Source organism: Cricetulus griseus, chromosome 5 (assembly GCF_003668045.3).
Source record: "Cricetulus griseus strain 17A/GY chromosome 5, alternate assembly CriGri-PICRH-1.0, whole genome shotgun sequence".
NCBI classification, from domain to species: domain Eukaryota; kingdom Metazoa; phylum Chordata; class Mammalia; order Rodentia; family Cricetidae; genus Cricetulus; species Cricetulus griseus.
Genome location: NC_048598.1, coordinates 113,639,650 through 113,662,562, shown reverse-complemented (window position 1 = coordinate 113,662,562; position 22,913 = coordinate 113,639,650). Strand labels below are relative to the sequence as shown.

At 38.0% G+C, this 22,913-nt stretch overlaps 1 protein-coding gene across 12 annotated transcripts in view; it reads right to left on the bottom strand.

The window, feature by feature from the left end:
* The window catches only part of Cep128 (centrosomal protein 128), a 337,460-nt gene that overhangs the window by 171,895 nt on the left and 142,652 nt on the right, over positions 1 to 22,913 (bottom strand). For all 12 annotated transcript variants that reach the window (XM_035445124.1, XM_035445118.1, XM_035445117.1 and 9 more), the window contains 3 exons: positions 21,028 to 21,204; positions 17,262 to 17,321; positions 3,863 to 4,055 (listed from right to left, as the gene is read on the bottom strand). In XM_035445124.1, the coding sequence (XP_035301015.1) occupies positions 3,863 to 4,055; positions 17,262 to 17,321; positions 21,028 to 21,204 (430 nt within the window). The remainder of the gene's footprint in view (positions 1 to 3,862; positions 4,056 to 17,261; positions 17,322 to 21,027; positions 21,205 to 22,913) is intronic.

Sequence of the window (22,913 nt, the reverse complement as noted above, 5' to 3'; positions counted from 1 at the left end):
TGCCTAAACCTAACACAGCAAAGCTATTTTCTTCACAAGGATGTAATACGAGTTTCCAAATGTCTTACTCTATAACTTAATTGCTCCTATAAGAAGCAAGGGGGGAAAAAACCTGTGAACTATAAATTGCGGAGGAAAATCTAACATAATGGTGAAATAGTGTCCAAAAACTGATACCCTTTTTGCATTAAAATATTCAGGGCTAATTATGATTTTAGCACTTGTTTTTTATCCTTGCTTTGTTCACTGGCCAAACTTAAACACTTCTCATCTCCTTCAATGAAAGTGGTGCTATTATGTTTCTGGAAGCATGGGCAGGGTTCCTCAAAGCCTAATTTTAAGGTCTTAATTGGCTGAGGCAATGGGAGACTATACAAAGCCCACTTCACAGAGAAGGGCAGGATTGCCAGGTCACTGGAGAACAGATGAGGAGCTAACTGGAAGCTATTGCTGAAATCTTGCCGTGTTCTGGGAAGTTTCACCAAATAGTAACTTACAGAAACTGGAAGCAAACCATCCATCATCACAGGACTGAAGCCAGAGAGGTGGAGCTTGTAGAAACAGAAGGATTAAAACACAGAAACGGAGATTTTCACTTAACCACACATCATCAAGCCAGGGAGGCTGAACGAAGACAGGATACCACTATTGGTTAGGTAATATACTTTGATTATAGAGACTGTGAGATTATAAATCCTCCTACTCTCTAAGGTCTCAAGAAGGCTGCTACTTACACTTCTAGTGATCTGGTACCATGAGACCCACTGTCTACTTTAACGTGCAAAAATTTGAAGGGTAATTCATCATCAATCCATTCATTTCCAACCCAACATCTGTGGTACTACAAGATAATTAACACATTAAATTATCTTGATCCACAAGTAGCTTAATGCTTAATAATATAACCACAATTAATCATGAATAACATGCATTATAATAAAACGAACTTAGGTAAATTGATTTCTTTGTCATCAACTCTAATTACTGGTAACAAATTTCCCAAACAGACAAAACAGACCAATTTTTATCTGTGTAATTTAGTCTCTATCGAAAAGAAAAAGACCTAAAAGAAGCTTTGAAAATCTTTCAAATCATGCTATGTTCACATTAACAATAAAGACATGTACTATAAGAATAAAATTAAATGGCTGTTTACACCTTCCAGTGATCACTTAGTCAACAGAGAGCTCAGATACTTGCTGACATTTCAGTAAAAAAAACATAAATTTGTTTCATTTTACTACTATAAGAAAAATACAATGTGAAACTAGGTACTCACGTGGTTATCTTTATTTTAGGATAGGTTCCCACACAATTCGCCAATTGATCTTTCCTAATTTTATACTCTAGCCCCTCCCTTGTGCTACCAGCCTTATTAATCTTTCTTTCATTTATTCTCTAAATAAATTCTACCTGTATTAGAGGCAAATGTGGTTGCCCTGTCTATCTGTCTGTTTCCTCTCTGGGTCACCAGAGTCCAGTTTGTAAGTCTGGGTTTACTCTAGTTCATTCTTATCTTCCTCAAGCATTTTTTTCTCATGAATACCTTTTTTATTTAGAAACAATCTGATTTTCCATACCAATCCCCTCTTTTCTCATCCATTTTATTATAGAAAATGTATTTTTTTATCATCTACTCTTCCATAATCCAGGTTCCCTCAATTTCAAGCTACCTCTAACAGGAATGAATGATCAACAAAAAACAAAATTTTGTTTTCCTTTATCTTTGCACTAAGCAACAATGATTAATATTTCTGTGTCATTATTGCATATTTTTCTATGAGTAAGACAGTTTTGAAAAACTGGTATGATTTGGCAGGACATAGAAATGGGTGGGTATGGCTGGACTATAGGGGATGCTGTAGCCACGCCTCGAGGGTGTGGTCAGGGTGACATAGGGAAAGTTTAAGAGTGAGGGACGCTTACATGGTAGGCCTGCTTTCGCTTTCATCTTTGGCTTGCTGTACTGCTGCCCCACCGGCTGGCTAGGTCTCTCTGTAAGTAAGGCTATTAAATTCCCTTGTATTTTTACCTGGCTCCGAATTGGTAATTTCCCACATTACTGGACAGCCAATTAATAACAGACAAACAAAACTCAAACGGAATGTCACTGCCAATCTATGTGATAAAGAAAATGCCAAGGAATTTCAAAATGGAAAGCAAATTGGGTCAATGACCAGCTATCATCTCTTTCCAAATCTAAAATATAAAACACAATTATGTTTCCTTTTTAAATTATGATGTTTCTTTCACTAAATGTTAATGTTATACCATCTCTGATAATGCTGTTTCAGTCATTTAACTGTCATTTGTGGGCTCAAACTACTCGGCATGCCTGCTGTGCGCTGTGTCCTAGTACGGGAAGTACAGCGCTATGTAAACATTTACAAACCACTCCTTCCTGAAACGTCCATGTTTCCATGTATCCATGTGACAGTGGGCACATGACCCACCCAACACATTTCTTATCTGTGTATACTGGACATGCACTGAGCCAAAATAAAAGGTGACACACTGTCTAGATGCTTGCCCCAACTGCAGCCACTGTTGCTAAGACAAAACTCTTGGTCGTTAAGCTGAACATAAAGGGAAGTAGATGGTATTTATTCCCTCTACTGCCTGCCACTTGGATTCCTGGTTAACAGACACTGATGAAAAACAAACTGAGAAATTAATCTCTGTTACAAAGGTCTTACTTTCTCAAAAGCTACAGGATAATGTCCCTTCTTCACATCTTAGTGGTAGTTTTCCTTTTCAAGCTATGTGTACAAATATTTTCTTCTTTGGATTTTGCATGCCAAATTATTCCTAATACAAAGAAACGACAGGATCAAATGTGATTTACTGACAACATAGCTGATTTGTCATCTATAGCCAGATGTGGAATTATACTATCATTATTGTACTGCCGTTAAAAAAAAAAGAAAAGCATCCTTTGGCATCTCCAGTAGCCACAGATAACAATACTCAACTGGCTTGGAGCAACAGTCCTCTGAACTTGGCCTAGATGGGCAAGCCCCCACAATAACACTTTTAAGATGATTTTCCATTTAACACTGAACCTTCCCGTACATATAAAAATGGAAAATGAAGTTACTTTTAAAGTGAATACTCTGAACAAGGATTATCATTTATTAAGTTTCAGGTTTTCTTAAGAGGACACTACAATAATCGTCCTGTGATTCTAAATAAAGTTCATCAATAAGGCAATACAGCAATGGCTTAAGGACAAGAGGACTGGACTTCATGGGATTTTTGGCATCATTTTTCTTTTTCCTGTCATGATGCACACTGCTGTACATGTACTATTCTAAATCATCTGTGTAATGTTTGACTCTGCTATCATTCTTCCAATCTCTGCCCTTCTTAGCCCATTATGTTTTCCATGGGTGAGCTGATACCTCCTGATATGTGTGCATCTATTTATCATATTCATCTTCTGCCACTATTGCCAGTTCAACATAACCTGAAGAAAGGGCCTTTACCTTTGGTTTATTCATTGGTATGTTCTCAAACACTAGGGAGAGATCCCTTCTTACAAAACAAGCATTTCTTGAATGAATGGATATTTTACTTCAATCTTTTGATCAGGGGAGAAGAGAGAGCCTTCTCCCCAGTCGATTCTTACACACATCGCATACATAGATATATATATTGAAAGCACACAAGAGGACACTGTGGCCGAAGGAAATTATTCAAGACTTGACAGTCTCAGCAATGAAGAAAGATGAGAAGACAAGAGGCCAGGAAAGAACACAATGTGGAAAAAAGTCCTAAGAGTAGAAGTGCCAGTTAGGCTTTTTCTAGCCACGAGGTTCCATGAAGGTAGAGGAGGAGGAGGAGAGGGAGCACATAGACCTACCTCTCTTCTCCTGGTGGAACTCCTCCAGAAGCTGCTCCTGTCGTTCAATGTGCTCAAACAGACACAGGAGCTCAGACTCCTTGTGCTCCGTCAGGTCCCTGAGCTCCTGTCTGCAGAGCACCAGCTGCTGCCGCACGGTCTTCTCTCTGCTTTCTCTCTCTTTCAGCTCCTCACAGAGCCACTGAAGCTTGGTCTAAAAATTAAACAAAAAAAAGACATTTATAGCTACTTATTCAAAAGCAAAATACAAGTCCACAAGACAACAGCCTATCGATGAGTCTAAAAAAGTAACATTGCAATAATCCCAACAAATAAAGACAAATTAAAGCACAACTGGAGCCTTGAATTTGCTTAAAGGTTTAGAACACTTTAATTTTATTTCAGGAATGAAGCTATGAAAGTCAAAGATTTTTATAAACTGACCAATGCACTAGGTTATCTTTAGAAAGACAACAGTACAATAGAGTTTGGCCAACCATGACACAGGTGTTAGTTAGTCCCTTAATTTGTTAGGTAAGCCAGTTTAGTAAAGCCATTTAAACGTTTCAAAAACACCTCAGAATAGAACAACTTGAATTCAGAGATGGGGGGATGTGAATGGATACATTATTCATCGTTACAGTGGCTAGAAATACACAATGCCATATCTCCTGCAAATCTCGAGATGGAAAGATTGCAGGCCAGAAGAATAACATCAGTAGCTGCACATAATTAAGTTAGCCCACGCAACTCTTTTGCAAAGACTCCAATATCCAGATGTTTCGCACAGAATGTGAAAGAAAATACATTTTTTCTACCTTCAATATAAAAACACTCTGTAAGGGCTGAGAATTCCCATGATAGGCCATCCAAGCCTGGTTGACGTCCAATACAGCCTTTACTATAGGCAGAAGCAAGCCATGGGAAGTGTCTGATGGTAAGGGAAAACCAAGTTCAGAGAGAGAAGAGACTACTTACTACTAGAGTGCATTTACAGACACTGAAACCCTGAAAGTCTGCTGGTAAAAGTGGACATGATCCAATGCCTGGGAAAACTCACAGTTGCAGAAAGGATTAGACAGAGTTATCATGTAACCCAGGCATTCTACCAAGTAGAATAGATAAATGAAATCCATGATAGTCATACAGGCATAGTCAAAGCAGCACATTTACAACAGTCCTGAGAAACCAAAAGGCCCACCAAATAACAATGGATGAATAAAATCAGACCCATCCAAGCAATCAAATATGATATATCAGCATAATCAAGGCAAATGCAACATGACACAAAATGGGTAAACCTTGCAAACAACTTTCTCCTACATAAAAAAGGCCATCACAGAAGAACATGTTTGTATGATTCCATTTATTCCCCATTGAGAATAGACAAATCAATAGAAATGTGGTGGTTAGTGGTTAGTGGTTGAGCAGTGCTGGGAGCTGACAAAAGGTAGGCTGGCAGTAACAGTGAAAAGTTCTGATTTTCTTTCTAGGTTAAAAGGTGTTCTATACTTGGGTTTGGGGCTATAAAACTCTATAAAGGTACTAAATGGACTAAGCATACCTCAACTGAGTGTGTGTGTGTGTGTGTGTGTGTGTGTGTGTGTGTGTGTGTGTGTGTGTGTGTGTGTCAGGCAAGCATGAGCATGTAGGAGGAAGGGTACCACATACAGAATTATGATGTGTACATGAAGGTTAGAAGCCAATGTCAGCTGTCTTCCCCTTCTGCTCTCTACTTTTTGAAAAAGGTCCCTTAATGAACCAGGAGCTCATTGATTAAGTGATATTAGCTGGCCAGCAAGCTTAGAGGATCCTTCTGTTTCTACCTGCCCTATGCTAGAATCACAGGTGTATACAACCAGGCCCAGCTCTTTACATGGGTGCTTGGGATCCAAACTCACACTTAACTGTAAACTCTTTAATGACTGAACAATCTATTAAATAACAACAAAAATCAAAGGGGATAGAATGTTACAGTGGCTAGAAAAACAAGCCTGATTAAGCCTCCCTGAATAAAGAAGACCAGGTTCCAAGTAGATAACATGCAGTCTGTGGGCCTGTTTTGTCTGGCCAACAGTGAATAAACATAGATGTCCCTCAATTTCAACTGGACTGTGGAATCAAACTATGGCTAAAGAAAATAATAAAGAGTGCCTTACTTTCTAACATTCCATTTAAGATAGTCATGCAAACACAAAAACATGAAAAGTTTGACAAGACAGGAAATATGGTTGACTCCTTGCCCAATAAAAGGAACCATTTCCGCTGCAGCACTGAGGAAGGACACAGGGTTGAGCTAACATCATTATCCTCATTTGGCAGAAGAGGAATTTCTGTTTAGAAAAAAAAAATAATCTCTATTCAGAAAGGAATAGGAAGCTGGAAATTAAGGCGTGGTAACACAGATGCAAACAAATGGAAAGTACTGGATGACCCAAAAACCTGCACATTTCAGATCTGACAGTTCCTCCAAACTCACAGTCAGGTAGAATGAAGAATCAATACTGGTGGCTGAGTTTCTAACCTACTCAAGTGTGAAACAAGACACCAGAAGCAACAAGGCCTTGGGAATGTCAGACTGGAAAGCGAAGAACTTTAGTCAATGAGACTCTGGAGCAAAGATGACTAGGTGCATGAAAGGGTAGAGCGCTCAAGAGAATTGGATGAGGACAGAAATGATGGCTCAGCCATGGAGGCAGCTAAAGTTCTCCAAACACGTAAAACTATGCAGTGAGACTGAGAGACAATGAATAGTTCAAGATGCTATGAACAAACAACTCAAAATGAGGCAGGAAAGTGGTCCTTCAAAGATGGGAGGCAGAGCCAAGAAGACTTAGGACTGGAGCCCCAAAACCAAAATGGACATTATAACATGGACATTCTTAATGTCGAGGACTGTTGAGAAGAAAGAGTAAGGACACTATGTAATTTAAAAGAAGAATCCTTGTCCGAACTCTAACTGTAAGCTTACTCCATCAAGCCAAATAGGGCTAGAAAAAAATGAACGCCACACTATGATGGTGATTGTTTCCACTAACACAAGATAGGAAGAAAGGCTCAAACTTTATTCTACTCATTTCTGCAGTGTCGGGATATTTTAAATTGAGAATGCACTTAATGTACTATGTAATAAAAGTTATTCTATATAACTATTAATCCTAGATATACATCAGTTGGAAATGACTCAAATACTAAGTCACTAATTTACCAATGGCTGGACTACAAGAATGACTTCATTGTACCTCACTGCAGTGTTCTTTATTAAAACCACAATCTGAATCCACTCTGTTGTTTAACTTCACAAAATCTTGCTACTGCCTCAAGCCAAGCACCTGAAAAGCTTCCCTGAGCATCAGGGCATTACTGGCATGATGCAGTGGGAGAAAAGATTAGATAGATCTAGTTTCTGGAAAAGGTGGCCTGGGCAGCAAAGTCTTTCTGCTGTCTATTTGGCAGCTTAAGCACATACATTTTTGTCCTTGTAAGGGATTTAGATCTTCAAGGCTTCCACCAAGAATATTGTATCTTTACCTAAAACTTTCTGTAGAAAGGGCCATTGTCAACACATTAGCATTTGTATGATGTCATACACGCTGAAGGATTTCACAAACGCAATTAAGGGAAAAGGAGATGTTTAAGTTCTAAAATGATACTTCTCATGCATATGTCTATGTACATACATATATGTTTTAAAGGAGTTATAGCACAAAGGTGATGTTGCACCATACAAAAGCCAGGCAAATCCCCCAGTATCAAGCAAGGAAACCTCCTTCAAGTTGTTGGCAGGAGGAATACGATAATCTTCCGAAATAACATGGGCTATTACCATCACCTTAGTTGTTTTCTTGAACTTCAAGAGCCTATGCTGAAAATACAATATACTTTGAACATAGACTTGGAGGAATCCAGCTGGAACTGACCTAGACAACCCATCTCTGAGAACAGGTTCTCATTGTATTGTAAGGTTTTATGCAAGCTGTCAAAGGAAAAGAATGATTGGTAGTCCTACCCAGCGAAAAAACTTAGGAACCACAATGACTGGACTGGCAAGCTAGCTTCAATGACACAAAAGTGACACTTTTATCTTGGGAATGGGAAACCAGCAGCTGTCTCATGTACTTAAGAATTGCTCAATAGGAGGAAATTTGTGACTGGTACCGGAAACCCAGCCAATTATTCATGGATTGAAAGGTCAGGGACCTGAAGGAAAACCTACTGCTACCATTATTCTACACCAGTATAACTTTTAACTCTATTCCAAATACTAACCTTTATAACTATAGATGAGTGTAGCTATCATCCCTCATCCAAGAAGCTCTTTGTGTACAATGATGGAGATTATTACAGAGATCCACCACTGGTCACACTGAATAGAATACAGGACTGTGGGGTATCCAACCTCAACTTATATACCTGCAATGTAACCCCTACAGAGGCCAGAACACCAGTTACCAGATGCCCCCTAGGCATGACAACCTCAACAATAGGGTTGCCTGAACAAGAGCAGCATACTGAAAACTCCAATTGAGATGCCAATGTGAACAGCAGAAACTCCACATGGTCCCATACCTAAATGAAGAGCTGTATGTAACCAATGGCTGATAAGACAAGAGTAGTTTCTGCCAGGGATGAGCTCCCATGAATCTCAAGTGGCTAACCCTAGGCACAGGTACATATGAGCAACATTAAATGGACTCCATAGGCTATATATACATTGATAAATGTAAATACACACATGTAATGATAACAACCAAAAGAGAGACCATGAATGTTGTAGGGAACAGAAGGAGTTTGAGAGAGGTGGGAGTGATACAGAGAGAGTGCCCATGCATAAAGCTCTCAAAAGAAAAGACACCACATCTTATATATTAGCAACAAAAGTCCCATTTTAGAAGAGAAAATTTGTATTTGTCTTTTAGCATTAACAATCCTAGCTGATATTAGTGAGCATTCAAAAGTTTGCACACTCAACACCTGAACACTACCAATTTGAACTACAAAATACAGCACAACAGAGATGGGCTAAAGTTTGTGCCTATGATAGGCTGGTTAACTAACCCTTTATACAGTGTTAGCTGCCGTGGTATGGCACTTTGAAGCTACAGACTCTTGTTTTTTTCAACCAGTTGGCACTTAAAAAATTACTCAATCGGTAGCATTATGTTTAAACAATGTGCTTAGAAATTGGGGAAGTGGTACAAAAGGCTACGTCTCATGGTTAGAGCTCACAATTAAATTTTCTGGAAACTGGACTATTTAAATTCATTAATTACTGCCAATGGAAATACGGTAAACATTGGTTCTCCAAGGATTAGTCTAAACTCTGGCATTACTCAACATTATAAAAAAGTATTATGTGTCAGAATATTAAATTGACTTATTAGTATGGTGGTGCAACTATAGTATCTTTTCACAGACAATAAAATGAAATAAATTTGTAAGCAGAAGAAATTCATATGCAGAAGATGACATTTAAAAGAGCCAGAATTGAAGGAAGATGCATTAAAAAATAACAAATGAATACAGGCTGAAAATTAAAAAAAAAAAAAACCTATGGGGTTCACAGAGGGCCTATACAAGCTATACAAGAGGCCCGTGAAAACTGACAAACAGGAGTGAGATTGTCAACTTCCTATCAAAAAGAAGACTGCCTACTCTGAGAACAAATCACAGTGAGATAATACGGGACTTAATTGATTTACATCAGATGTGACCACAGCAAATAGCTACAGGAACCAGGTAGGAAACATTAATAAAGTAAGAGGGGAGAAAACACCATGGATCTTAAAATATACTATTCACTCGGACTGTTGTTTCACTATTTTAGCATTTTGAACTACATATGGATATTTGAAATACAACATGCCTTTCTAAAATTAATTGTAAAAAGTAACAGTGCAAGTGTAACAAACGTCAAGGAACATTTTCCTTCCCACGGTGTAAGCATCAGTTTTAATGTAATCAGGACCAACGTTCTTCTCAGTGCCCATGACTTCCTAACTCAGGAGGACATGACCTTGTCCCACCACATCATCTAACATCCTAAAGAGAAAACAAATTCCACATTGCAATCATGTTTTCTCCACATCATTTTCAGTGCTCACTCACCACCACTGCACTATCTTACAAACACATTTGGATTAAAAAAGAAGACGAAAGAAAAGAAAGGATTCTTGACGCCCCCACTCACCAGCCTCCATTCAACCTGTTTTTCCTCAGTGATACAATTGCAAATACAGAATATCAATCCAGGCTTCCATTTCCTGGGTTCATTCAGTTCAATCCCATCTCCACTTCTGACCTCTGTTCACCTGACCATACAGTCAGTCTCTGGCATTATTGAATTGTGTTAACAGAGAAGCAACAAATCTGTCTTGTCCTGCTGACTTATGGTAACATATAACAACAACAACAAAAATCATTCCTGTAACCAACCAACAAACAGGCTTCAGTTAGAGATTAAATTTCATTCTCTCAAAAGCTATACACTAAAGCAAAAGCCTAAACATAGTTACAGAGCCCTGAGGGAGGTAAAGAGAATCATTTTACAAGGTTAGGACCTTAACCTTGAGACTTAGGGTCTCTGTAAGAAGAAAAGAGACCAAAACTCTTTCCCATAAGATGTACACAGAAGACACATGAAGACACAAACAGAAGGTGGCCACCACGAGCCAGGAAGATAGCCAAAGTGCTACCTTTGTCATGGACTCACCTCTCCAACTATAAGAAAATACATGTCAATTGTTTAAAGAACCAGAATGTGGGACTTTGCTAGGAAAAGACAGAGAGATGGCTATGTGACCAATGGCTTTAATCGAGTCCTGCAAAGGCTGCATCCTTCTGTCAAACAAAATTAAGATTCAGTTATACTTGGAGGTTTCATACTAAGTGAATATGAATATAGACTATATTAATAATCCAAAATAAAATTAAAATTTATGGAAATTTAATCAACCAATAATCAATTATGAGAAATCCTGTTTGTTAGATAAATACCCAGCATCTTCATTAAGTATCCTTGGAACCCAGGACTTTAACCATTGCAAATTATAATTAGCTGGCAAGGCTATTAATCATACAGCAAAAACCTTTCTATTAACCACTCACAAGAGCGTTTTACAGATTGCATAATAGACTCATTTATTTAACAACATCAACAAGCAGTGCTAAATAAACCAATATAGGGAATTTGGAAATAAGGCAGTTTTTATCTCTATAGCTCCAGCTCATAATTAGGTAGGAATATTCATAAGCAGCTAGTAAAACTATCACAGGGATCTTTCTATTCTGTGAGAGCCCTCTACCGAGACTTGCCATACTACAGAAAGTCACTAAGTAACGACTCAAAACCAGAGAAAACAGAAAGTACACATAAAAAATGATAGCTCATGTAGTAGGCAATAACACTAGGACCCATAATTTTGCTGCTTTAACTACTATGCTTCCCTCATCAAAACTCTAAAAATAATTTTGAAGGAAAAAAATGCTTATATAAGAATCAGGGGAAAAAAGAATGGCGACTTTTTTTTTTTTAGAATATGAACCAGACCATGTAATTCAAATACAAGTCAACTTAAAGGTACATTTTGATATTTATGTGGCATTAGGGATCGAACCTGGCAACTAAAACATGCTAGGCAAGTGCTCTGCCACTAAGCTAATATCTAGCCATCTTTACTTTGATTTTGAGACACAGTCTCACCAAGTCTATCCTTGAACTGCACTGTGATCTCCAGCCTCAACTTTCTAAAGTAGCTAGGAACAGGCCAGGCTCAAATTAGGATTATAATTTTTAAATAATACTTCCTTCACATTTTACTTCTAAATATGAACAAAAAAGAAAAATATCTCCATAATAACAGTGTGTTTAAGATTTAAATTAGTTTCCCCTAAGCTGTGCATTTTCTATGTATACACCCTAGTGCATATTTCCAACTAATGAAAAAAACATTGTGTTTGATATTTTCATTTTTTGTTAAGAGGACAGAATATTAGATGATTATTCATATCCTTAACAAGAATATACAATATCAAATGTTTTTGACAAACGTTGTTTTGGAAGCAATATCCAAAAATGTTAGTTTTTATTTGAAAGTGAACTACAAAACTAACATAGAAAAACAAAGTACTCAATAATCAAAGTGCAAAACCCTTCTCAGTAACTCGGGAGCTTCTCTTCCTAGGTTAAACTCAAAACCACAGAAGCCTCAATTTTCTGATCTGGAACAGGAATAGTTACACTAAAATTTCTCACATCAGTTAAGCTGGACATGGTAAACAAGGAGCTTTCCAATGCCTAGCATAGGTAATACCATTAACACAAGAAGTATGGCTCTAAGAATGATCCCAAAACAGAACAACACAGGAATATTCTCCAGTACTGCAGAAATGTATTTCCTGTCTACACAATCTTGAAGTTTATGGCTCTGAATTGATGAAGAAAAAAAAATACTTGGGCATTAAACTATGTAAGGAAGGCTTGGAATGGTGACCCATACCTGTAATCCCAACAAGGAAGGACATTTACTAAAGTTCCATGTATTCACTACTCATCTGTCTGTAACTCTGAAGCAGAGGAAGTAACTGAGTACAAAAATGTGAAAACTCCAATGTAATGGTTCTTTGGGATAAGGAAGAAGAACCATTATTGGGCATCTAGTGAGGCACACTGTAATGAGTGTGAAAAGTGTAGCAAGGGAACCAAACACAGAATGTCCTCCATCTGGCTCACAAACTGGAAGAGTGAATGGGAATTCAGCGCAAGGGACAACAGCCACGAAGAAAGGATGCAGCATTCTACACTGAATTCAGTTTTCACATGTTAAAGGAAATGATTACATTGGACTCTGAAAACATGTAAACCACATGGCAATCAGGATTTTGCCTTGTGCATCAGTTTTCCTTTACTCACTCTGTGCAGTGGTTGAATGAAGATGGCCACCCTTAAGCTCATAGGCAGTGGCACTACTAGGAGTTGTGGCATTGTTAAAGTAGATGTGGTATGGTTGAAGGAAATGTTTCCCTGGAGGCAAGATTTGACGTTTCAGATATTCAAGCCAGGCCCAGTGTGGCACGCTTTCTGCTGTCTGCTAATCTGAATGTAGAACTCCCAGCTCCCTCTCCAGCACCATGCCTGGGTGCATGCCAAACTTGCTTCCCACCAAGAAGATAATGTACCTCTGACCTGTAAGCCAAAGGTACAATTAAATGTTTTCCTTTTTAGGAGTTGCCATGGTTATGATCCCTTCACAGCAGTAGAAACACTGAGACACTATCCTAAGGAAGGAACTTAGATCTGGAATGGGCAGTATATGGTCCCATCCTGTAGTACCTGCTGCTCTAGATTTGAGACTCCATCCCTCTTCTATCATCAGCAATGTTTTGTTTTTTCATTTCCCACTTCCTTCCATTTGAACCTACATGCCCTTGCTTCTCTTTGGACTTTACTATCCAAACAGATATTTCAAAATATGGATTCCACTATTAGCTAGCTCGCTATAGAGGACTCTGCCTACCCATCATTTAGGGATCAACTTTTTCTTGCACTCCTCCAGCTTGACCTAAAAAAAAAAAAAACATGCATCTTACTCTCCACCACGTTCTGGCATGACAACAACCACTGTTTGGATGTTATTGCCAACATACTGCCTCCAACTTTTTGTGACTGTAAATCTCTAAGCAACCTCCTTAGATGAAACCATCGGTATGCCTCAGCCTCCTGCCTGGCTGGTCTCCCTGATGTCAGTCCACATCACTACAATGTGAACTTCTACAATACAAACATGAGTATGTCACTTCCTTCTTCAAATTCCTTCCCAATTATTCATTAAATGCTGATCTGAATCTGAGCTCCTGAAAATGGCATAAGATGCCTCCCCCCACAACCTGTTCCCCATCTCAGCCTGGAGCTTCCTCTCTGCCATTTTCTGCCTAGCCCGTTCAGATTCTGCTCTGGTCAAACCACGTGGAGTTTATTTTAACTTATCATGTTCTCTCTGCATGCATGTGCTTCCACACATCACCTTCAGGATCCATGAGAGACATCAAACTTCCATGCCATTCTCTGTATATATCCATCAAAGCTCTTCATATAATATTCAAGGTTTCTGCATCTTCATCTATCTCTTCTAACAAAGCAGGTTCCTCTAGAGCTTATTAATTTTTATGCCACAGAATGTAACATAGCATCTAGGACATAATATTATTCTCTGTTAAGCAAAGGAAACCTCTGTTACGATAAATCTTTCTGCCAAAAGCCACCGAGCCCCACCGCCACATGTGCGCTTTACGCCAGCTGCCGAGTTCTGCCCGCCGCGTGGATGGACAAAATAATACAGAGACATATTAAGTACTTCCCCTATCAAACTACAGCCTCTGTATGCGCTGCTAGAATTTACAACAAAATCTCATCCTTAATCTGTGGGAACTACTTGCCTGGCATTCCTTAATAGCTATCTCAACTCTCCTCCTTCCTAGAACATCTTATCCTGAAGCTCCATTGGTTATTTTATCTGCAAATCTGGACCAGCTCAGTTGGACCTCATGTTTATGTCACACCACCACTGCCCACAAAGTGACAGTGATAAAATCCCACCCAGCCTGCTAGCTCTTCTACAGTTAACACTAACAAAAGAAATTCATTTAGTAGATTTATGAAAACAATTACCAAATGTCCCCTGAGGTCCTTCCAATACTGCAAGGTGTCAGCATGGACTAGCTGAATAGCAGTTCTACTTTCCATACAGTTTTTGCCCCCTGATTTCAGATCTTATCTGCAATACTTACAGAGCTGTCTAGTCATAGTTCATGGACATTACAGGATTGTACCCCATCAATAACCTCAGCCATCTTTCTCGTAAATAGATTCAATTCCTCCCTAGTCGGTTGGTCAGCATGGTATTTTTTTATCACAGCCTTTTACACTGTGGATGGAACAGTTGTCTCATGCAGTATTAAAGCTGCTCTGATCAGAAGTTCAATCCCATTAAATGATAAGGGAAAACTGCTCACCAGCCCCAAATTAAAGAGCTATGATTAAGAGTCATCTTTGCCTCTCATAATTTAACTGAACCACAGCAGTGAAAGCTTTCTGTTGAGAAATGATAAAGATTTTAACTTGAAAGAAAATTCTAAGTACATTGCTCTTGTTGTCAGAACTGCAGAGCTAGGGAAAAGAAAAAAAGAGAAATGTTGAATGAATGCACAACCAAAGTTCCCAGCCCAGGAATTCTGAGATACCAAAACACACATTCTGCATTCCCAATGCAAGAGGCAAAAAACGTGATTTTTGCATGTATTTCTAACAAAAATGGTTGAAATGCACAAGACTGATACTTTTAAAGGAGAGGAGAGAATTTTAAACAGTAAGGTGATATCTCTTCATTCACAGTATTTTGTTTTCTTCCTCTCCTGCCTAAAGCATGCTTGACCTTCAGAGGTGATCACTGCCATGGCATCCCACAGCAGCACCCTCAGCAACCTCAGCAGAGGTTACTCAAATATTCTCACCTTCTCACCACTGTTTTACCTATAATTAGCCAATTACCTTCCACATGATTGGTTTTTACTTTATGTGTTTAGATGTCTTATCTATGTGTACGGCTGTTTTGCCTATGTGGTTTGCCTGTGCACCACTCATGCTCCTGGTGCCTCCAGAGTCCAGAAAGAGTTTAGACACCCACAACTGGAGTTACAGATGGTTGTGAGCTGCCATGGGGTGCTGGGAACCAAACTCAGGTCCTCTGGAAGAACAGCCTTCACATAATTTTTATAAGACCAAATTTAAATGTTGTCCTTCCCATAGCTTATGATGACACTCTTGCAACATTCTAGCCCGCCATCATGCCAGCACAGACGTTTTCCTATGTGCCTTTGTCGAGGTCTTCAAATAACTATAATGTCATAACACATGTCAAAGAATGTTTTGGAATCTGCCCACATCTCAATATTAGACCAGAGACTACATGAGAGCCAGGTTGACTGACACAAAGGATTATAGAATGTATGGATATTGGTTGAATAAGCAAATACACTGAATGACTATACATACAGTGGTAAGACATGAATTGTGAGTTACATGGTAGGTGACATTCATTCTTTACATGGAAGTGAACAAGTTGCTTCCCTCCTGTGAGACTTGTCTTTTCTCGTGTTCTTAAATAAGCATAATGCCAACATGGAGTCCAGCAGTGCACAATGCATGAGGCTCTGGATTCAAGCACCCCAATCAATCAGTTAGTCAATTAGTAAATACAAATCAATCAACAAACAAACTTCAAAGTCTCTTGATACAGTAAACAAGACTGGAAGTGTAATTATCCCAGTTTATAATACACATGGTTTTAGATTTAGATATGTGTATTTAAAAGTTAAAAAAAAATTCTACAAAAAAAAAAACTCCAAGTGCACAGGAGTAGTAATATCCCATATATTTTAATCAGTGAACTTGGAAATTGATCTATCATATCAAAGTAGTTGTTATATATCCCATAGTGAAAAGCGATGGAAAGACTGTAAGAGGAATTGGGATGGGGGAGTGTTGAAAATTTCATTATGTGCATGTATAAAACTTTCATGCAACAAAAAGGCATACCACAGTGTAGAATTTTAAATAAAATAGAAAATTATTCATTTTTAACTTCTGGCAATTTACAACTGTTTTGTCAGTGATGACAGAGAAAAGTTATCATTAGGACATAAAGTGGGGCCTTCTCATCTTGTAAGCAACAAGCTAGGGAGTGAAGGGATTTGCTTGAGACAAGCAGAGTCACAAGGTTATAAACTTGCACAAAAGAATCAAGACACATTTAATAAATATGTGTAAAATAAACATGAGGTCTAGCCAGGCTGGCCTTTAGACACTTCCAGAGAGATTACCACCTAAATAAAGAATTTGTCTCTGTTAGAATCTGGTTCATAATTCATAAGTCTTATCATCATTTATTTTCTCATTCCTCAACTATACAATACATTTAAGGTAAATACTAAATGAGAAAAAAAATAAAGAAACATAAATGCTTCTTACAGGAACTAGAGGAACTCTTCTCTGACAACCAAGTGTTACAGCCTTATATTGCTCAGTCATACAACAAAAATATATCGTTAAGCCAGGTGTGGTGATGCACATCTATAATAGCAGCACTCGGGGCAGAGGTGGATAGATCCTTGAGGGTTCGAGGCTGGCCTGCTCTACACAGCTAATTCCATGATGGCAGGGCTACAGAGTGAGATCCTGCCTCAAAAGAAAAATCAGGCAAACAGGCAAACAAATGGATGGATGGATGGATGGATGGATGGATGGATGGATGGATGGATGGATGGATGGATGATGGATGGGTGGCTGATAGACAGATATATAGAAGATATATGGCTATACTAACTATAGTTTATTACAGATCATAAGGATTCTATGATGGCATACCTTGCTTTCAGCTAACCATCGATGTGGGTCATAATGTATTTCAGGACCAGAAGTAAATACCTACAAAAAGAAGAAAGAATATTAGAAATAGGTTTTTCTCTGGCACGAATGTACATAAATAACATTATTGACCACAGCATCTAAATAAACAGTCTACAAATGTAAGGATTTGAAAAGAGGAAGATTCTATCAAATACCAAATCAATTTCAAAGCAGAGTTATTTAGTGCCTTTTATGGATTTAGTTCCTCGGTGACAATAAACAGCCAACTCGGATATAGTCACATAAGATGAACTAGCTGTCAAGGGCTACCATCCCTAGCCTCTGGAGTTGAGCCCAGGATTCACCTTCACCTTGATTAAAGCCTGTTTGCTTCACCTTTGACCTCTTCTCAGTGTTGTTCCAAGTCATGTACTCCACAGAGGCTTAAATGTGCCTATATAGGGACTTAATTCTCTTTTATCCATCTTTATACCTTAGGGTCCATTTTGTTTAATCAAAGACTGTGAAGAACAGACAGCTCATCAAAATGAATTTATGCAAACATTGGTTTATATTTCAAAAGACACAAAATTTTGTATTAAATGGTTTTCTATATTAGCTGCTCTGATTTCCATTATACCAACTCATTTACAAAATCACTCAACATCTGGTTTTGCCTTATTACAGAACTAAATCTACACTCAAAAGCTGTTATGTCTTTATAATTGTAAACACAATTTACAGTATTCCCAGTTCTTCAAACTCCGTGCTATGTAGGATATTTTTGCAGAACTTATCAATATGTTTTATCTAAAAATATCCTTTCTTTTCTAAAGAGATATCTATTCCTATTCTCAAATGTGTCCATATCTCCTGAAGTATGTGCATATTATTTCTCAGTCAGAATAACACTAGTTAACTGACTTAAATGCAGACTTAATATATATTAAGTATCCACTACATTCCATATACAGAAATGTAGTGATATATTATTTATGATTTATTAAAGTTTGCCTGATGATTTGGAAAGCAAAGTCAGCCACAAGCAACAGAAGCCAGTCACACACCTTTAATCCCAGCAGTCAGAAGCCAGGAGGTGGTGGTATACACCTTTCATCCTAGGACTCAGGATTAAGAGGTAGACGGATATCTATGAGTTCAAGGCCACCAAGGGATACATGAGATTGAGTTAGTCTAAAAGACAATTATAGCTCATACTATGACTCTCAGCACTAGAGGGGTATAGAAGACAGGACAAGGCTTGGTGAGAGCTCATTGAGATAGAATCAGCCCTTTCAGTCTGAGGTAGAGGTAAGAAGCTAGTGGCCAGATGCTTTGCTTTTCTGAACTTCAGCGTGAAATTTGAACCCTAATATCAGTCTCTGGATCATTTATTTTTCGTGTTACACAAAAGTGCTGTGGTGTCACACCCAACTTTCTCTCAATCACTTTTTTCTTTAAGTCTAACCCATCTCTTCTGCTGTTTTTATTTGTTTTGTTTCATTTTGTCTTGTGTTTTGAAACATGGTGTTGATATGTAGGCCTGGCTTTTCTGGAACTGTGGAGACCTATCTAGAGGAGGCTGGCCTCTCTTCTGTGGCTCCCATGCTAGAAACAGTGACCTGGACCACCACACCCAGTTCCAATCTAAGGCATAGGTGTTCCACCTTTTCAATCAGGCTTTCCCTAATTATCCAGACTCTCTAGTTCTTCTTCCTCTTTCAACAATGTACTATGCTGCTAAATATCTGTGAGCATCCATGTGTCACCAATTATACTTTCCTTTTCATTAACTGACTGACTCCATTAAATCTTTACGACCTCAATTAAATCTTCACTTTGAGCAATAATGTTTATTTATTTTGATACAGGAAATACAAGCAATGTTCATGTTTCAAGGTTTGCTCCACAGATTTACAAATGATTCCATGTTTTAAAGAACATCTTGAAACGGTTATAAGTGGCAGAACTACAGGCTATTGGGGCCATGGGAACAAGATACTACATAAGACCAAGAGTATAATCAAATACACGAGTGTTTCTACACTGCCAGGCACACAAGGCCTACTCAGTAGACAACAATGACTGCCCATAGTAAACCTCAAGGAACCATGACAAGAACACTGTGACACACCTATGCTGTGAAAAAGAGAAGACAAGAAAAGAACATGTATGTATATCTAAACACAACAAAACACAGAATTACCTTTAGAGTGTGTTAAAAGGACAATTTGTTCCCTGTAAAGCAGGGCTTCTCAACCTTCCTAATGCTGTAACCTTTTAATATAGTTCCTCATGTTGTGGTGATACCCAATCAAAAAATTGTTTTCATTGATATTTCATGACTGTAATTTCGCTATTGTAATGAATCATATTGTAAATATCTGTGTTTTCAGATGGTCTTGGGTGACCAGTTATAGGGTTGTTTGATACCCCCAGGGGGTCATGACCCACAGGTTGAAAACCACTGCTATAAAGAAACACAATATTTAACAATGTTCCTGTCCACGAAACTCAGGTGTTTCCAACAGTTGCATATAACAAGGCTTATTATGCAACTTATAATATGATTTACATGTTTTGATTTTAATGCTCACATATGACTGAAAATTACCCAAAATGAAGTATTTAAACATGGAGTGAATACTACATTGCTAATGTATGTTCCTTCACATAAAATTAGGGTTCACAAGTCACATCCTCAAAGAAGTCTTAAGAAAAGCATTTTAAAAAATAGCATTTGATAGGAAAAAGAAAAAGCAGCATAAAGCAGCCCCAGAGTCAGCTTTCCAATTAAACCCAACCAGTGCTCATCCTAGTCTCACGGCCTTCTCACAGTGACACTGTCTCAAAAGAACGTATGGGACACTGCAAATGGCAAAATAGCTTCCAACTCGATTAACTCTACCAATTGAAATATTTATATTACAGTTCCAGCCTTGGAAGCCTTTGAATGAAACAGCAGAATTATAGTTTCATTTTCTTTCAAACATCACTTAGAGAAAAAGAAAGATAGGGAAAATATCAGGAAAGGGGGATGAGACCTCAGAAGACCTCTCTCTGGTGGAGGAAGAAAGAAGAACCCAACTCCAACATAAAACCACCTAAGTGCAATAGCACACGTTAAGGTGGCCAAGTCATGAAAGGAAATAAACACAACTGAAAGTGATGCTTCAGCCTAATGTGTTAGGACAACAGGGAAAGTGCAACAGCAAAGTATTTACTTGAGTGGGACCCAGTCAGCCCACAAAGTTCCGAGTCCCACTTCAGATTTCATCACACTGATATGTAGGAGCAAGTCCCCAGATCCTCCAGGTCAGGTTCTCTTTTCTACACTATATTTGGTGGGGTACGGATGAGATGGGTTGATTTTAGTGGCTAAGGGAGGCACAGTATATACCATATTTATCATTAAGCTTCTCAAAGAATTCAATAGATGGTAAGAACATCACTACCAGGCTACCATGGTGGAAAATTCAGATTCCATGCTTCTTCACTCAAAGGATGTTTTCCTTTATCAATATTGCTGCCTCTTTGTTGATGTGTTGGTAGGCTATCTTTCACTGAGTGAGACATGGGTAACTCGATAGGACAACATCATACTTTCACAAGAACTGTGCAGTAATAGTTTCTAACTCCCAAGCAATGCAAAAAGTTATTTTGTTTCATAAAACTTTCTGAAATAAAAATATGACCCCCATGTAATCACATGTTACAATCCCAACATAATTATATATTAGAAAACTAACTGAAAATTTAAGGCATAATGAGAACTCATAATTACTTTCAATTTCTCCATGGAGTCTTTGGAGAAAGTTTTACAAGCTGTATCAATTTCCTTTCCTATTACACCAAGAATGGATTCCTGCTCCGTCTCCAAACAAAGAAGCTGGTCCTTAAGCTGTAGCCTGGTCTCTTCCATCCTCCTTAAGTGTTCTTCTTCATTACTTATATGTCTCTCCTGTAGCATGAGAAATAAAACAGAACCTTATTAAGTGGAGCCAAGATACCGTTATCAATGTATCCAAACCTAAAAATAGGATTAGAAAACAGATATGACTGGCCATCCCTTCACTTAGCAACATAGATATCCCACGATAACTCAAGTATAAGCAACTGGCAAAAATAATATAGGTGGGGGGTTGGGGGAGGGTTGGGGGAGGGGAGGGAGAAGGGATTGACATGTGAAGCAAGTTTGTTCCTAATTTGAACTAATAAAAAAATTTAAAAAAAGAATAACAAAATTTATATGAGGATATAAAAAGTTAACATTCTCATATGATTATTATATAGAAAGCTTTTTTAAGCCCACAAGGTTTTTACTGAACTAATGTAATACTGAATATACAAAAATAAAATTATTGAAATATAAAAAAATTCTAGGAACAAAAGAAACAATGGTCAAAATGTCCTTTGCCATTTGATAACAGTGCTGTTTGTTGATCAGAAGAAAAACTAAACTCATAAATTGATCAAGTGTGGACCCTAAACATTAGTAAAACACCAGAAATATAAATTGCCAAATGTGGTGCTTGCTTTCAATGTGTTATCTATCACCTAAATTTCAACACAACATATTCCTACAAAGTTCTCGTCTTGAATGCCATCATACTACATACATGCTTTTTTTGAGACCAGAAAATTCAATAAAAAACAAGATGGAAACACATTCCAAGAAAACAAATACATTTAATGAAAAGATGTTTTTCAGGAGTCCTTGAAGAAATTACATACAAGTGCTTTGGGGTCTCCTCTAGGTGGAACAATTTGCAATCATTACTACTTATTATGCAATTTTCAATAGTTTTGATTAAACAATTTCATTAAAACCAAGCATCCTTGACATGAAAATTCAAAATCTCCAATACCCCCAAGTCTACAGATTTAGGTACATTGATACAACACTCAGAATGTTCCACTTTGTGTGGTGGATTAGGAATGCTTAACTGGTAAAGTCAATACAAACAGTCTAAACCCTCAAAGCTCAAAAATATGAGCTGCTTCTGCTTTCAAGCAAGTTAACTAGTGTGCTAAAGAAATTCAAAGCCATATAACAAAGGGCATGCAAGATAATAAAATTACTAGAACTATATGCATAGCAGACAGTGGGAGGAGTTCAAGGAGGGGAAACTATAATCAGGATATATTCTATGAGAGAAGAATCTATTCCCAATAATAGGAAAAAAAGATTTATTTTTTTATGTGTATGAGTATTTCACCCAAAAGTCTGTCTTCGCACTGGTCTCACAGTCATAGTTTCAGTTAATATGCGTTCAGTCATTACACACTAGCCCAGTAATCTTCAACAACCAATTAGACACACACAAAAAAAAAAAAAAAAAAAAAAAAAAAAAACAGGAAATGTATGTGGGTATCAAACCCACTCTGAACTTCAAAGAAAAAGAAAAAAAGGTGAAAAATTAATCATTGGGGCTGGAAAGATGGATCAGCAATTAAAAACACTGGCTACTCTTCCAGTGGACCTCAGTTCAATTCCTAGCACCTACATGGCAGCTCACAACTGTCTGTAACTCCAGTTCCAAGGAATCAATGCCCTCTTTTGACCTCTGTGGCACCAGGTACACACGTAGTGCACAGACAGACTTTTGGGTGAAATATTCATACACATAAAAAAATAAATCTTTTTTTTCCTATTATTGGGAATAAATT